Source organism: Macrobrachium nipponense, chromosome 13 (assembly GCF_015104395.2).
Source record: "Macrobrachium nipponense isolate FS-2020 chromosome 13, ASM1510439v2, whole genome shotgun sequence".
Classification (NCBI taxonomy): Eukaryota; Metazoa; Arthropoda; class Malacostraca; order Decapoda; family Palaemonidae; genus Macrobrachium; species Macrobrachium nipponense.
Genome location: NC_087206.1, coordinates 35,628,031 through 35,646,088, shown reverse-complemented (window position 1 = coordinate 35,646,088; position 18,058 = coordinate 35,628,031). Strand labels below are relative to the sequence as shown.

Here is an 18,058-nt window from a genome sequence, read left to right as displayed (position 1 = left end):
GGAGAAGATCCAGTCCCCTCTGTGGATGGAGGCAAGAATCGAGCAAGTTGTCTCCATTTTGAACTTTGTCTTGAAGACAAAGACAGTCAACGCACTCACGTCCAGGACTGGCCTCCAGCTGCCTGAAGACTTTTGGACCACAAAAAGTCGGTTGTAAAAGCCCTCGGTCTGTGGATCCTCCACTCTCTCAATCGCTTCTTTTAGAAGAAGAGCAGACAACTCATCGGCCAGAGTGGAATATTTCTCTGAGCTGGGAGAGTACGCTGCCAATGTAATGGATTCCTTGACTAAGGGTGGATAGTCAACGAGCAGAAAAGAGTATCCCACTCTTAGGACCTCTACCACCCATTATTCTGTTCCTATTCTGCTCCATTCTTGCCAGAAATGATGGAGTCTGGCACATATTGCTGCATAAGAAAGACTGTGCTCATTACTTAGGGGTGGGCTTGGAGGAAGACTTCTTAATTGTTTTGAATGGAAATCAGACATTTCCTCTTGACTTGGATCGCTGTCTCTGTTTGCCCCCACCAAAGGGTAAGTGTTGCAAAGGAGAAGTAGACTTAGGGACAAAAGCCAGAGTCTCCCTGGAATGCTTGGATGATTGGGAGAGCAAATCCTGGGTTGACTTCTTCTGCAAATCAGAAGCGATCCCACTAACGACACCCTGAGGAAACAGGAATTCGCGAACCAGAGATGAGAACAGAAGAGCTGATTTCTGTACTGAAGTAACTCCTTTAGCTGTGAAGGAGCACGATAACTCACACTTCTTAAGAATGCACATCGTGAAGGTAGAAGCGATTTGGCAGGAACCGTTGCTAATGTCTATGTCCAAACACAAGAGAACTCCTAAGAGGTCGGAAGAAACCGATGGAGAAATTGCTGAAGAAGCATCCTGAATTTTCTTACCCAGGGAGCCAATAGTACAGTCCTTAAAACTAATAACTTCTAAAATCTTAAAAAGATTTAGGAGGTGGTCGACCTCAGCCAAAGAAAACCTGATTTTTGCCGCTGTGAAAGCCGATCTCCAAGAAGATTCAGTAAGTCCTGAGAAGTCCCCTTGGGCAGAGGCAGAATCACCCAAAGAGGGAGACTCCCCAGTGAAATAATACAAATGTCTTCTCTTATTCAAGCAAGAAGGAGGGAAAGAGAAGAATGCTTTCCCTTGTGCTCTCTTTTCTGCTATCCAACTTTCGACTTCAACCATAGCTTTCTTGGTTGAAATAGAAAGCACTAACTGCGGGAGATCATGAGACTCCGAAGAAACTTTACTCATCTGAAGAGTTGTAGCTGGAGGGACAGGAGTTGCTGGCTTGAAAAAGTTGGGATAACTTTTCAAGAAAAATCACAAAAGAGCTTCATAAGCTGATGGTGGTTTAGAATCTTCTGTAACAATCTCTTCCGCAGAAGATACACTAGACAAATGAGGGTTGGCAGCGCTGACTGAAGGAGAAGGTGAAATACGAGGTGCAGGTGGAATCGGCGCTGCGAATGACCCGGTTCAGGTGGAAAAGGGAGCTCTGGGGCTAATGGGCACCCCTGTGCCCCTGAAAGTCCATGTGTTGAAGTCTCAGGCGCTGATGGGCGCTCATGCATTGAAGTCTCAAGCAACGATGGGCGCTCCTGCATCAACGAGGGATTCAAAGTCGAAATACACCTGGAAACAGAGACATGGCTAATAGGAATAGCACATACGGGAGCCACAGCAGGGGACAATTCGTGCTCTGGTGTCGTAGGCCGCTCGTGAACTGTAACTGGTACAGCTTGAAAGGCCAAAACAGGTCGGGAAAAGTCTTCTTCCGGAAGTTTATCGGAATTATCTGAAGAAAAAGTCTCTGGGCTATCCCAGAAGCTACAAGAAGGTTTAACCTCCTTTACTTTGTTAAGTGATACCTGATGGGTACAATCAGAGTCTACTGCAGACCTTTTCAATGGTCTGCAAAAGTCACTATCGGGCCGATCATTTCTTTGGACTCGAATAATCCGAGCTTAAAGAAAGACGATGACCACTGTCCAAGACTCCTTTTCAATGGCTGTCTTTCACTACCTTGGAAACATCTACAAGTGCAACTGAGGGGCTGACTGCCACGGGCAGACCCCACCGACCTCCCTTGGGTCTCAGGTATGACTTCTCCCAGGTGCAGAGGAGTATGTCAGGAACCTTTGCCTATGAAAATCGGCGGGATGGGCAGCCAGCTCCTCCACTAACACTACTTTTTTCTTTATCAAGAAGCATAAGCACTTACTCACTTAGCTGAGCCATACAGTTAGCTAACAGCTCAAACTTACATTCAAACTTTGCGCTGAGGCTGGCAATGGCACTGGGATTGGAAGTATGGGATTCAGGAACAGGATTAGGTGAAGAAGAAAGACTGGATTTGGGAGACAAAACAGACATCACAGGCACTTCAGAGGAAGATTCCTGGCTAGCTAAAGACCTTTCGTACCTAGCAGTAGCCTTACGCTTCCTATCTTTTTCTAACTTTAAATGGTACGAAGATAAAACCCTCCATTGTTTTTCCTCCCAGCCTATACACTCATTGCAAGTTAAATCAATAGTGCAAACTTGACCCATACATCTAACATAAACAGAATAGGACTCATACTTTGCTGAAGTTAACTGTGTAATGCAGCAAAAATGGGCACTCGACTTACTAGTCAGACATCGCTGGAGAAAATCTCAAAATAACAGACTAAAAACTCTAAACTAGCCAAAGTACTGTTAATTACGCCTGACTAGTTAATAAACATTGAATGGAAATGACAAAAGAATCAGAGTACTTCACCAAAGGTACTGGAAACTCTCAGCGAACAACGAAATCCAAACTTAAAGAAAGCTACAGCTCACGACCTTCGTTGGAAGCCAGCAGAGATAAAATTGAGCTTCTTTGCCGAGTTGTTTACCTATTCCCCCGGTGGTGGGCAGGGTACCGACCTACACCAAAACAAGAATTGGTGCTGCGATTTTCAAATTTTAGCTACCGGTACTTAGAAAAAGGATTTTGACGTAGGAAAAATCTATTTCTGGGCGATGGGTTCATGTCACCCAGTGAAATAATCCTTTAGTTCATTATTTCTAAGGTAAATGAGCTAACAAATACCAGAGAAAAAATAATACAAAAAGATGTCAGTATAACTGACTCACTCACCCAAATAAAAGAAGGGTGTCGGTATGGTAACTGGGGCGAGTAAGACCACTATCACGAACTTCTTGCCATTTAGAATTCTCCCACACCAAAATCCCCAACTGAGAGAGCCGACTCACAGGTCGAGGCAGCAACTACTACCACTACACCCCACGCCACGCCGACTGCCGCGCCTCTGGTGGCCATCCTGAAGTTAGCAGGCAATCTTGGGCGACAGGGCAAGGGCAGGGTAGGATTTCACTGGGCGACACGAACCCATCGCCCAGAAATACTTTTCCTACGTCAAAATCCTTTTTCTGGGCTCAGTTCGTGTCGCTGCGTGAAATAGTACCAGAGAAATAGCACAAGATTGAAAGAAATAAAAGGGTCTCAATAAAACTAAAAGTAACCTACAATAATATAATTAGAGAATAAGGTATACACATAGAATAACAAAACCAAAGAGGACTTACTAGAAATATGTACAAAAAACTTAAATCTAAACATATTTCAACTTATTCTCTGAGTATGAGTTATGAAATTACACAAGTAAATATTCACTTATTATCTAAGAATCAGTAATTCATAACAATACAAATCTTTAAAGAATATATACAAGGTAGGAGTGTGGAACCCTAGCATTAAAATATGGGAACCACACTCAAGAAGTTTCATAAGATACAAATTATTGTGGGTGTCCCTAGCAAAAAAATAAGGGACACGCCACTAAGCCATAATTATAAGCAGCTAAGGCTAAAAGGTGAAGTGTAGAGCATAACAGCAGGTTAGATGAAATGCTAATTGAGGCAGGTAGAAAGGAGATCTGGATCTTCAACTACAACTACTGAGCAATGTCAGGGGAAACTATGTTCCCCGCTGCCACTGCTGGAAATTTTAAGGATTCCAAGGACTTTAAATAGTGACGCTTAAAAACTGTCAGTGATTTCCATCCAGTATACTTTTTCAAGTCATCAAAGTTCATGTGTTGGAAATAGTTAATGGAGGTGGCTACTGCCCTGACATCGTGGGCTTTAGGGAATGATTCAGGGTTTGCTTGTTTAATAGAATAGAGGATCTGTTGTCTTATACCTTTAATCCATAAAGTGCCACCTTTTTCTCTCCTAAAGAGGGGACCCGAAGAAGAAGAGGATGTCCTAGACAGAAAGGCTCGTAAGGTCATCACTGGACAAAGAGAAGGGTCTTGTGGGAGAGGGATGACTTTCCAAGGTTCCCATCTTAATAGAGGATCCTCATTTTTAGCTAAAAAGCTGCGATCCGGGGAGAGTAGAACTTCTCCTGAGGGGAGGAATTCTATATGCCCCGCATCTCTGGATAGAGCCGACAGTTCTGAAATCCTAGCTCCTGAAGCCAGACTTAGCAAGAATAGCGTCTTTCTTAAAAGCATTATGAAAGTACATGGGTCTAAGTCTAGCACAAGCCTTGGGAATAGACGTAAAGTAAGAATCTGTTAAGTCTATATTAAAACCCAGCTGGAAGATCTTCTTCAAGGCTGACTTGTTAGTAGTAATAGTGCTAGCTGCTAACCCTTTTTCAAACAAAGACCTAAAAAGGATATAGCTGAATTAATAGTCATGGTTTTGATGTTTGATTCCTTCAGGAAAGATGCCAACTTCTTGACTGCAGCGTCATACTGTCTCAGAGTTGAATCCCTTTTATCTGATTCCAGGAAAAGGATATTCTGGGGATCTATACCTGCATCTTTTTTAGCCGCAAACTTCATGAAGTCCATAAAGTTAGGGTTTTGAGAATTCCTGAGGAAGCGAACACAGTCCTCATTTGTACTGACTGAGAGAGTCTGGAATTGGGAATCCGTTGAGGGCGAAGACCCAATTCCAGAAGCAGAGGGTACCAGTTGCTCTTCGGCCAGTCCGGGGCTACTAGGGCCACTGGTCCCTTGAAAGTCCTGGGTTTGTTCAGAACTTTCAGAAGAAGATTCACTGGAGGAAAGATGTAAATCTTCTTCCATCGGTTCCAGTCTATGGACAGAGCGTCTGTGGCATATGCCAGAGGGTCCAGGTTGGGAGCCACATAGCATGGAAGCTTGTGGTTCACTTGAACACTCCGGCATATCCACTGGAACGAACTGTTGTCTAGGGACCATTCTGACTCCAAGGGAACTGACCGGGATAGAGCGTCTGCTATCACATTCCTTACTCCCGCTAGGTGGGTGGAGGAAAGATGCCATTTGTACTTGTCCGCTAGGGAAAAGATGGCTATCATGACATGGTTCAGATGCCTTGATTTAGATCCTCCCCTGTTGATGCAGTGAACTACTACTGCGCTGTCCAGAACCAATTTTACGTGAGAGTTCTTTGGTGGAAGGAGCCTCTTCAGGGTGAGAAATACTGCCATGGCTTCCAATACATTTATGTGAAGCTGGCGGAACTGCGGTGACCAAGTTCCCTGAACTTTTTTGAACTGAGAGTACCCTCCCCAGCCGCTTAGTGAAGCGTCTGTGTGGATAGTTAACCCTCTTACGCCGATTGGACGTATTAAACGTCGAGTCAAAATGTCTCCCGTATGCCAATTGGACGTATCATACGTCGGCTCAAAAAAGTTTTTTTAAAAATTCGCGGAAAAATACTTATAGGCCTACCAGCCAAAAACTTTTGTATCACGCTCCTTGGGGGATGCTGGGAGTTCACGGATCAAGGTGTTGTTTTGTTTACAATCCCTACACAGGCGCGCAAGCGCGAATTTCTTTCTTATCACACTAAAAAGTATCAGTGACACATCTCGGAAATTATTTCGTCACTTTGACATAATTTTTGCACCATTTTAAATTATCCTTTACATGAAGTATTATATATGAAAATGTGTGCAATTTCATGTAAAATACAACAAAAAAATACTCATGATTGTAGCTTTTATCAGTTTTGAGATATTTTCATATAAATAACGATAAGTGCAAAAATTTCAACCTTCAGTCAACTTTGACTCTACAAAAATGGTCGAGAAACGCAATTGTAAGCTAAAATTCTTATATTATAGTAATATTCAATCATTTGCCTTCATTTTGCAACAAATTTGACGTCTCTAGCACAATATTTCGATTTATGGTGAATTTATGAAAAAACTTTTTCCTTACGTTCGTGCGATAACTCTTCCGATAAATTTTTTCGTGCGATTGTCCTAATGTTTGCACCCTTTTAAATTTGCCGTTACATAAAGTTTTATATATGGAAATGTGCGCAATTTCATGCACAATACAACAAAAAACAACCCATGGTTGTAGCTTTTATCAGTTTCGAAATATTTTCATATAAATAACGTTAAGTGCAAAAATTTCAACTTTCGGTCAACTTTGACTCTACCGAAATGGTCGAAAAACGCAATTGTAAGCTAAAACTCTTATATTCTAGTAATATTCACTCATTTACCTTCATTTTGCAACGACTTGGAAGTCTCTAGCACAATATTTCGATTTATGGTGAATTTATGAAAAAAAAAAAAAAAAAACATTTTCCTTACGTTCGCGCAGTAACTCTTCCGAAAAAATCAGAATTTTTTGTGCGATTGTCGAAATGTTTGCACCATTTAAAATTAGCTGTTACATAAAGTTTTATATATGAAAATGTGCGCAATTTCATGTAGAATACAACTAAAAATGATTGAAGGTTGTACCTTTTCTCTTTTTTCGAAATATTTGCATATAAATCACGATAAATAGAAAAAAACCACGTTCGGTCAAATTTGACTCGACCGAAATAGTTGAAAACGCAATTGTAAGCTAAAACTCTTACGGCCTAGTAATATTCCGTCATTTTTCTTCATTTTGAAACAAATTTGAAGTCTCTAAAACAATATGTGATTTATTGTGAATTTTTGAAAAATATATTTACCTTCACTACGCGCGCGATTCGCGGCCGCAAGTCTCCGAAATACGTACATCGCATTATCCTAATATTTGCTCCTTTTCATATTAGCCTTTTTATAGAGTTTCATATATCAAAATGTGCGCAAATTCATGAAAAATACAATAAAAAATAATTTAAGGTTGTAGCTTTTTCCATCTCCGAAATATGTGCATATAAAAAAATATATATATAAAAATTTCGACATTCGGTCAAATTTAACTCATCCGAAATGTGGTCGAAATCTGCAATTCTAATCTAAAACTCTTACAGTATCGTAATATTCAATCATTTGTCTTAATTTTGAAACAAATTGGAAGTCTCTAGAACAATATTTAGAATTACGGTGAATTTTTGAAAATAACATTTTTTTACGTCCGCGCGTTACGGAATTCGTACATCATTTTGTGATAATATTTTTCCGGGGTTGATTTTATTGTTTTACTATGTATTACACATCAAAAGGATTGCAATTTAGTGTACAATACAACGAAAAAAAAAAGTAACTCGTTAGCTTTGACCGTTTTTTGCACAGCGTGATTTGAATACAATTATCTATGAATTTTTTTTTTTTCGCTACCATATATCGCATTATTTACATATGATAATGATATTATTTTTCATTTCTGATGATTGCATACTAAACTTCAGGCAATGGAAAAAAAATGAGCCAAAAATGAACTCTTAATCTTCAAAACTAAGCACGCTGTGATTTTTTGAAAAAAATATTTTTTCCGCTTCCACGCTCACTCCAAACCGGCGCCGGCATACAGGAGAGATTTTGATTTTTAGGGCTTCGGGATAAGAGGGTTAACACCGGAGGAGGGTATTGAAGAGGCACGGACATGGACAGATTCTTCGACTGTGTCCATGGACGCAGACGGTTGCGAAGATTCGTGGGATTGCTGACAACTTGTCCCGGGATTTGACATTTGCCCTTGAGCGCCAAATCCGGTTTATGTCCTTCAGTTTTGCTTTCATCAAGACGTTTGTCACTGAAGCAAACTGGAGAGAACCTAGGATCCTTTCCTGGTTTCTCCTTGAAGCATATTTGTACTTTAGAAATTGCTTTACTGACTTCGTTATTTCCTTCCTCTTGGCTACCGGAATTGACAGATTGTGAGAGGCTAAGTCCCATTGAACGCCGAGCCATTGAAATCGAGACTCCGGAGTGAGTCTTGACTTTTCCCTGTTTATCTGGAACCCCAGGTATTCCAGGAATTGAATCACTTTCTTTGTGGCTTTGCGGTATTCCTCGACGGTTGACGCCCAGATCAGCCAATCGTCAAGGTACGCTACTACCATTATCCCTTGCGACCTTAGTTGTTGAACAACTACTTCCGCTATTTTTGTGAATACCCTGGGAGCTACGTTCAGTCCGAAGGGCATCACCTTGAACGAGAATGCCTGGTCTCCTAGTTTGAAGCCTAGGTAAGGGCAAAACTGTCTCGCAATTGGGATATGATAGTATGCGTCTGTAAGATCGATAGAGGTGGTGACGGCCCACGGGGAAGTAAGGTCCGTACCTGCGAGATGGTCAGCATTTTGAACTTGTCGCAGCGAATGGATAAGTTTAACTGGGACAAGTCTAAGATTAAGATTACTCTTCTTTTTAATGAGCCTTTCTTTGGCACGCTGAACAAGCGACCTTGAAACTTTAGATGCTTGACTCTCAATATTGCTCCTTTCTGAAGGAGTTCCTCTGCATAATCTGTCAATTCCTTCGATGGAAGTTGAAGGAATGGTCTGGGTGGAGGGGGGCCTTCAATCCAGCTCCAACCCAGACCCTTTGACACAATACTTTGTGCCCATTTGCTGAACCCCCACCGGTGCCGGAAGAGAAACAGCCTCCCTCCTACCTTGGAGATCTCACTGTTGCTGTGCGGGGTGAGCTCCACGTCCACCACGGAAGTGCTTGCCATATTAATGACTCTGCCTGCTCCTCTTTGGCGAAAAGCACCTCTGGCCCTGCTTCCCCTGGCAAACCGGTTAAAGTGTTGAAAGGCCTGGCCTTCATACACCGAGTTGAACGCCGTAGAAACAGCGTAAGAGGTGGAAGGTTGTGCCTGAGGTGAGATCAAGAGGATGGGCTGAGTCTGGCCTTTCGTTGCAACGGGTTGTCTTGGTTGGGTGACCGGGACTGCCGAGACTGTCTGGACAAAGTGCTGTGGTTTCTTTGGGTATGGTTGAAACCTCTTCGTCTTCATATTCTTCCCTGAAGAAGAACTGTCCTACTTCCTTTTCGCAGAGAGGCCCCAACGATCTCTGAGACTCTGGTTGAGTCTCGTCGCTTCGTTCTGGACCTCTTTAACTGCCGACTCCGGGAAGAGGTCCGCTCCCCAAATGTTGGAAGAAAGCAACTTATTTGGCTCGTGCCTAATCGTTGCTTCCTGGAGGACATGTTTCCGGCAGTTGACTCTTGCCACCACAAACTCATACAAGTCCGATTGGACTGTATGAGTCTGCGACTTTGCCAACAGCTTGAAGAGCGGCTCGGATGCATAGGAGAGGGCCGCTACTTCCGTCATGACCATTGTGTTCAATGTCCTTGCCAACCTGGACCTTGCCTCGAACTCCGCTTGGATGAGGTTGTCCGGAAGCCTGGGAAGTTTCTCGCCGAACTGGTCCATGGCACAGTCCGGTTTAAACTTACCCACCGTAAAGGTGGCCGGCAAGTCCTCCCACATATCGCCAAACAAAGGGAGAAGAGGAGATGTGGGGTCTGCTTCTCTTAGCTGAGGCAATGGTTCACCTTTCAAGCCTGCCTGGATGGTGACATCGGCTATCTTCTTCAGGAAGGGAAGTGGTGCTTCCTCTTCCGTCGTGAAGATCATGAAAGGGCTCTTAAAAGCTTGAAGCCTGGTTTTAATGCAATCCCAGTCTTCTAAGCAGTGAAGCCATTCCCTCTGAGCGTGATCCCTGCTATTAATAGGAACTGGTTTCCCTCAGGATCTTGTCCTCCCTATTCAGCGCTGCCTCCGTCAGCCTGGCATACCCCATGAAAGGAGGCTGTAAATTTGCGGGGTGGAACTCGAAGTCCTCAATCCTTCGAGTTCCACACTCCGGGATGGAGATAAGGCCATCCTTGAAAGGGGCGAAAGCCGCTACTCTCCAAGGGTTATTCATTGGAGAATGCAGGGGAGTGTGTCAATATGCCGGGAGTTGAACATGACCGGCACCAACTGTCGGAGAAGTAGTCGGAGGAGCTTGGTTAAAGCCAGAAAGGAGGTTCTCTTGGGTGGACATTCTGTCCGAAAGCTGGGTAAACATTTGTTCCATGCTTGATCTCAAGGAACCTACCAAGTCTCCCACCTGCTGCATAATTCCAGCGGAAAAAGCAGCAGGATCAAAACCACTCGGAGGCACAGAGCCTGACGAGGTCGCCGGGAGGGCTCCGGCAGTAGAAGGGGAAATCACTGACTCCGCAGGAGTGTGGGACCTCTCCCTGGAGGACTTGCTCCTCGACCCTTTAGGAAGTGAAGCTGACGAAGAGGAGGCTTTCACTTTCTCTGCTCCGGGGTAAGAAGCCGTAGACTTATGAGCCGAAGAAGACGAAGAAGTCTTTTTAGACGACGTCTTCTTAAGAGTCTTTTGCAGCGGGGGCACTATATGGGAGCTCAGCGCCCGTAAAGCCCTGAAAGGAAGAAGAAGAAGGGACCGGAGATAAAGATCCAGATGCACTCAAGGGAAGCCCTTCAGTGTCCAACGTACCTACCTCAACCAACAAATCATCTACTCCTACCGTCATAGGCTCTACGTTGATGTCAAGAGTGGCGACCTCCGCCACGATGTCCTGGCCTGGTCCTTCCTTAAGAGCTTGCTCCACCTGCTCCTGGATCGCGGCGATCGTCGGAGCCGCCACAGCAGGGTCGACGTACCCCGTCGACTTTCCTCCGGGGAACAACAGGACAGCCATCCTCTTCTCCAGGATGTAGGGCTGTCCTTTGGCGGCGTTCTTACCAAATCCGCCGACCCAGGCTTTCAGGGTCGCCAAAGCCACGTCCTTGACTGCGGCAGCCTGAAAGAGAGGGTCATTATTAACACTTAAGTCTAAAGGTGATCCTTAACCACTAGACTAAGATGAGCTTAAGCTTAATTATATATCAGAACTTATATTGCATGAACGTGCTGATGACCAGAAGTACTTACTCTCTCCAAAAACTGGTTTACAAGCTCATAACAGATAGAGCAAGCTTCGTGAAACCAGACCTGAAGATTGCCGTGACTGGTAGAACAGGGAGCATGGGTCCTGCAGACCTCATGCCCGCAGGGGTCTTGTAGCACGGCGTTACAGCCGGGATGCTGGCAGTTGGTAGCCTGTAAGTGGAAAGATACATGAGTATCAGGTTACTTTTACACTTCACAAGGCTACTCTAGTACTCCGCTGCATGCCGGAGTTAGATGAAAAAAAACGGGCACAATCCTCCCGCCCCTGAATCCTTTGGGTTTAACAGGTGAGACACAATTCCTCCGGTGTACACCGGAGGAGGAAATTCCATAAACTAGAGGTAAACATATATAGGTATATAATAAAATATAACTATAAAGGAAATTTCCAACGGAGGACAGGGGAGGGAACCCAAGCTTAAGCTAAATCACTTAAATTAAACTTAAGCATAGCGAGAATGATACACCGGAGATCGACTCCGAAGCGCGAAGCTGTCCTACGCTACCGGAAGAATGCCCCTAGGAGTAAACGCCGGAGACGAGGGAACAAAGGATAGCTAAAGGACCTACTGAAATCATATCCGCTCCGGTGGTTGGCAGAGCCTACCACCCTCCCCACTAACTGATGGGACACCAGGGTAGAAGAGCCAGAGATCCGTCCGTCGTGGGGAGGTAAAACGAGGAGGGAAGAAATCAGATCCCGTGTACTCCGGGGAATGCTGGCGCAACCGGAGCGAGGGGGGGAGGCCAAACCAAACCCCCAAAAAACCCCTACCACACCCGGGAGCACCCCCGAGCTCAAGGGAGAACGAGGCCCCCCCAAGTTCTAATGGCCTGTCCAGGCTCCCCTACTCCCTCCGCGTGGGGAGAGAGGGAGCCGTGCCCGGGTGGAGCTAAAGCAGGGAGCGAGCAAGGACAGATCCCCCATCCCTTCTACTCTAATGGCGAGAGAAGAAAGGGGGGGGGGGTGGGGGGGGAAAGGCGACTGGGGACAGGTGTCCAGCGGTACGCGATCGAGAGTGGACCAAGGTACGATAACACAACACAACTGACCTAGTCGGTATAAAACGCAAGGGTCTCATGCAACCAAACTGACCAGAATGGTGCAAACAAAACTGAATAAGGATGCAACAAAACTGAATAAGGATGCAACAAAACTGTATAACAGATGATGCAACAAAACTGCGAAAAACAGTCCTCGGTGGACCAAGAAAACAGGACCACTAGAGAACCAGGCTATAATAATGCTGGACGCCCAAAGCTAACCATAAACAAGCAAAAACTATTACATCGATAAAATAATAATAATAACGATAATAATAATGAAAATAGGGGAAAAAATAATGAGAAAGAGAAAGGAAGTCCAGGAGTGAACGACTGAATCCGAAGAAAAAGTCTACCACTCAGAGCTAGCCTAAGCCAATAAGGAGAGCAATGGCCAGGGTCTGGACAAAGGAAAACACTCAGATGCCTACACTTAGGTAGAGAGACATGCATGCATGAACTAACACCAGGGGTAGGCTAAATCCCCTAAACGATGTAAATAGTAAAATCAACAATGTGTGTAAATAAAAAGGACTAGAGTAACACGTGAATTAAGTGAAAGGAAAGGTTCCAAGGTATGGGAGACCTCGAACCTAACCGAACACGAGGCGAGAGAACGCCATGCGCCAGACCGGGAACTTGTATTCGCACCTAAAAAAACGGTAAAAACAAGTTCAAGCCCTGGCAAAACTAAATCCAAACCTTTTCAGGGCACTTAACCCTTAAACGCCGAAGCGGTAAAAAAAAAAATGTCTCCCGTGTGCCGGAAGTGTTTCAGAGTGAGCGCGGAAGCAAAAAAGAAAAATATTTTTTTTTTTTAAATCACAGCGCGCTTAGTTTTTAAGATTAAGAGTTCATTTTTGGCTCCTTTTTTTGTCATTGGCTGAAGTTTAGTATGGCAACCATCAGAAATGAAAAAAATTATCATTATCATATATAAATAATGCGATATATGATAGCGCAAAAAACGAAATTTCAATATATAATTGTATTCAAATCGACGCTGTGCACAAAACGGTTAAAGGTAACGCGTTACTTCTTTTTTCGTTGTAATGTACACTAAATTGCGATCATGGTATATAACACATTGTTAAAACGATAAAAGGCAACACAGAGAAAATATTATCACAAAATAATGCATGAATTCGTAACGCACGGACATAAACAAATATTTTTTTCAAAAATTCACCATAAATCTAAATATTGTCCTAGAGACTTCCAATTTCTTTCAAAATGAAGACAAATGATTGAATATTACTATACTGTAAGAATATTAGCTTACAAATGCAGTTTTCGACCATATCTGACTAGGTAAAGTTGACCGAATGTTGAATTTTTTAATTTTTTATATAATTTTTTTTTATATGCAATTATTTCGGAAATAAGAAAAGCTAAAACCTTCAAAATATTTTTCGTTTTATTCTACATGTAATTGCGCACATTTTGCAGATATAAAAACTCTATGAAATGCCTAATATGAAACGGAGCAAATATTCCGAGAATGGAACGTACGCATTTCGGAGATTTGTGGCGGAGAATCCGCGCGCGGAGGGAAGGAAAGATTTTTTTTAAAATTCACCATAAATCTAAATATTGTGCTAGAGACTTCAAATTTGTTTCAAGATGAAGATAAATGACTGAATATTACTAGACTGTAAGAAGTTTTAGCTTACAATTGCGTTTTTCGACCATTTCGGTAGAGTCAAAGTTGACCGAACGTGGTTTTTTTTCCCTTCTATTTATCGTGATTTATATGCAAATATTTTAAAAATCAGAAAAGCTACAACCTTCAATATTTTTTTGTTGTATTCCACATGAAATTGCGCACATTTTCACATATAAAACTTTATGTACGACTAATTTAAAATGGTGTTCAAACATTACCACAATAGCAACGTATGAATTTTTTCGGAAGAGTTACCGCCAACGCGGACGTAAAGAAATGTTATTTTTTTGTTTTTTTTTTCATAAATTCACCATAAATCGAAATATGTGTCTAGAGACTTCCAATTTGTTGTAAACTGAAGGTAAATGCTTGAATATTACTAGAATATAAGCGGTTTAGCTCACAATTGCGTTTTTTCGGACCATTTCGGTAGAGTCAAAGTTGACCGAAGGTTGAAAATTTGTCACTTATCATTTTTAATATGAAAATATTTCAAAATTGATAAAAGCTACAACCATGGGTTGTTTTTAGTTGTATTGTGCATGAAATTGCGCACATTTTCATATATAAAACTTTATGTAACGGCTAATTTAAAATGGTGCAAACATTACCACAATCGCATGTATGATTTTTTCGGAAGAGTTACCGCGCGGACGTAAGGAAAAAGTTTTTTCATAAATTCACCATAAATCGAAATATTGTGCTAGAGACTTCCAATTAGTTGCAAAATTAATTTAAATGATTGAATATTACTAAAATATTAGAGGTTTAGCTTACAATTGCGGTTTTTCGACCATTTCGATAGAGTCAAGTTGACCAAAGGTTGAAATTTTGGCACTTATTGTTATTTATATGAAAATATCTCAAAACTGATAAAAGCTACAATCATGAGTATTTTTTTGTTGTATTCTTCATAAAAAATGCGCACATTTTCATATATAATACTCCATGTAACGGCTAATTTAAAATGGTACAAAAATTATGTCAAAGTGACGAAATAATTTCCGAGATGTGTCACAGATACTTTTTAGTGCGGCAAGAAAGAAATTCGCGCTTGCGCGCCTGCGCAACGATTGTAAACAAAACAACACCTTGATCTGTGAACTCCCAGCATCCCCCAAGGCGCGTGATTCAAGAGTTTTTGGCTGTTTGGCTGGTAGGCCTAAAAGTATTTTTCCGCGAATTTTTAAAAAAACTTTTGTATGTCGACGTAAAATACGTCCAGTCGGCACCCGAGAGACAAAAAATGTCGACGTAAAATACGTCCAGTCGGCGTTTAAGGGTTAACTTAGCTGCTGCAATAGCTGCGCGTTCCATCTCAAACAATAATAGGGATAATCCACGATAACACAGATCAAAACCAAAACACGTGTGGCTCCTAGTCCGCTAACTGAAAGGATGGCCACCAGAGGCGCGGCAGTTGGTGTGGCGTGGGGTGTAGTGGTAGGAGTTGCCGCCTCGACCTGTGGGTCGGCTCTCTCAGTTGGGGATTTTGGTGTGGGAGAATTCTAAATGGCAAGAAGTTCGTGGTAGTGATCTCACTCGCCCCAGTTACCATACCGACACCCTTCTTTTATTTGGGTGAGCGAGTCAGTTATACTGACATCTTTTTGAATTATTTTTTCTCTGGTATTTGTTAGCTCATTTACCTTAGAAATAATGAACTAAAGGATTATTTCACGCAGCAACACGAACTGAGCCCAGAAATATACTTAGCTATGTAATTACTTGGTAAGTTACTTAAACAAAATAACAGTGGACCAAGAACACTACCCTGTGGAAATACACACACATTAGGTCTTGGTTCACTAAAGATCTCATCAACAGTAAATAGCTGCTGCCTACTTGTTAAGAAATCTTGAAGTAATTCTAAAAGGTATCCACCCACTCTATGATTCTGAAGTTTATAAATAGAAGTACCTTGAGTTTTCCTAAATAAAAAACAGCACTGAAATCTATTTAAATTACTTTTCACTCAAAACCCTTATCAATGTTCTTTTGCAGATGGCATGTCAAGGCTAAAAGAGCATTGCAGGCATCTAATTGCTTCCTATATGCATACTGACTATCAGCTAACAATCCTTTAGACCTCATCTACAAAGATACTAAGTCAACATGAAAATCTATAGAATCTACTAATATTGGGAAAAACACACTTGAAACTTTGCTTTTTATTAAACAATTGGAAGAAACCATGAGGATCTTCACCTTAAATATCAAGATTATAGAATTTTTCTTAACATCCCTAGAGCAAAATACAAATTTTGTGGGAATAGGCTCAAGATGAGCCTAACCCAAAGATAGATGATGCCAATTTGGTCCTCCACAGAAGCAGTTGAGTAATTCCTTTAAGTTTCCTCTTCAAGGAATTATGTATATTGTAATTTCCCTTGGCTGTATGGTAAGTTCTATTCACAGCAAGCCAAGAATCAGCAAAAATTGCATAACTTTCACTTGAATTATTTTGTCTCCATGTGTTGCACTTGGTCTATTTGGCCTGTTTGTTGTGGAGGTTATTTCATGGGCATGTGGATTTTTCTTGTAAAGATCTTTCGTTCCACAGAATCTCACCTTATGAGGATCAAGCCCTTTACTACTATACCCTGGCTTTTAGATATACATATAGTGAGCACTTGACACTGTCAAAAGACCTTTGCTAAAAACCTAAGTGACATTATTTACAAATCTATTGATGTTTATTCACTAGGATATATCTTTCCACTAGACCATGTACTTTTGGTTGGGAGTGATCTAAGTCACTTGCCTTTGTCCTTCTCATAATTTAATCCCTCATATCTGGAATACTAGAAGTGTGTATTTCTTATGATTGGGGACTACATCCATGATTTCAAGGTTGATCACCAACCTCAGCACCTACCTTTAAAGGACTGGACTTCCTTCAACTACTGTATCTAACTTTCTCTTCAAGGGTTCATTTACTTTTTTTTTACTCCTAAACTGTGATTTAGGCTATTTATGTTTAACTGGTTTGTAATAACAAATGCTTTTATAATTAAACATATCTTTATATAAGCCAATTATTCTCTTTTTTTTTGCCCTCCTCCCTTTCCCTCTTCCCTCACTCTTTGCACATGGTTAGCACAGAAAAAATGAGCAGTTGTCTACCAGCAAACTGTTCTGCTAGACAATGGTTGTGAGGTTTCTTTCTTCAAATCTCCTGAGCTGGTGTGCCTGGCTATTTATGATTAGTAGGTTTGTTTATAAATATTTCTTACATACAGTAAAATAATTGTTCATTAATGTACATCTACTACTACAGCACAAAAAACTTTTTCAGATGCAAACAATTGATGAATCTTTTATTCTACTAACCTCAAGTAAGCATAACAGCATCATGGCAGCAGCTGCAGCAAGATGGGTAATGGCAGGATCCAATAACAGACCAGGAGTGAAAACCAAAACTATCACTAAATGGTACACTTTTCTCAGGACAGTTGTCGCTAAGCTGCTTTTCCTGTTTTGAGAAATATGCCATAGCAACTAATTTACAATAAGCTATCAGTGAATGATTACATCCTTATATACTACTTATGATAGCATAAGACATGTTTACTGAAAAGGATGCATGCAGATACCTACCAATAACAGTAAAAATAATATGCAAACAAATAAGGACTAATGTAGAAGGTTTTAAAATAGAAAGTTATTAGTAAATATATACGTATATGTATTACAGGTATACTTCAAACATGCAAACCAGCATGTTACAAAAACAGGAGGAATTGTGCGCCACTATTCTCCTTTCGTTTTTTCATGAAGTCAAAGGGATGGCTGCAAGTGAAACAATGGAGTGCTGCTGCAAGGCCTTTCGACTCTGGTCCTTTACTAAGCAGACTGATATAAATATGATATAAATATAATAGTGCGTATAAATGACAGAAAAGAATTGTAAAGGAAAATATGTATCTGGATTCCAACATACCTGGAGAATTAGTAGACTACCCTAAAACAGGGGTAAAATTTAGGAAGTTTACAAAAGGACAAGTCCAACTGCTCGGAAGCAGGGACAAGACAATTAAAAGATTATACAGGGCAGTAACTGACCACAAAATATATTATAAAAATACAATTCAATAAATCTCAGTTTGGTAAATTTTTTTTTTTTTTGCAGAGAGAACATTTTTACAAAACATTAAACATACAGATACAAAGAAAATATCTAT

At 41.5% G+C, this 18,058-nt stretch overlaps 1 protein-coding gene across 4 annotated transcripts in view; it reads right to left on the bottom strand.

Annotated features, from left to right (window-relative positions):
- Positions 1-18,058, bottom strand: part of LOC135225738 (dolichol kinase-like) — a 403,642-nt gene that overhangs the window by 29,875 nt on the left and 355,709 nt on the right. For all 4 annotated transcript variants that reach the window (XR_010317080.1, XM_064265131.1, XM_064265132.1 and 1 more), the window contains one exon: positions 17,208-17,349. Coding sequence is in view for 3 of the 4 variants with exons in the window: in XM_064265131.1 (XP_064121201.1) it covers positions 17,208-17,349 (142 nt within the window). In the remaining variant the exon portion in view is untranslated. The remainder of the gene's footprint in view (positions 1-17,207; positions 17,350-18,058) is intronic.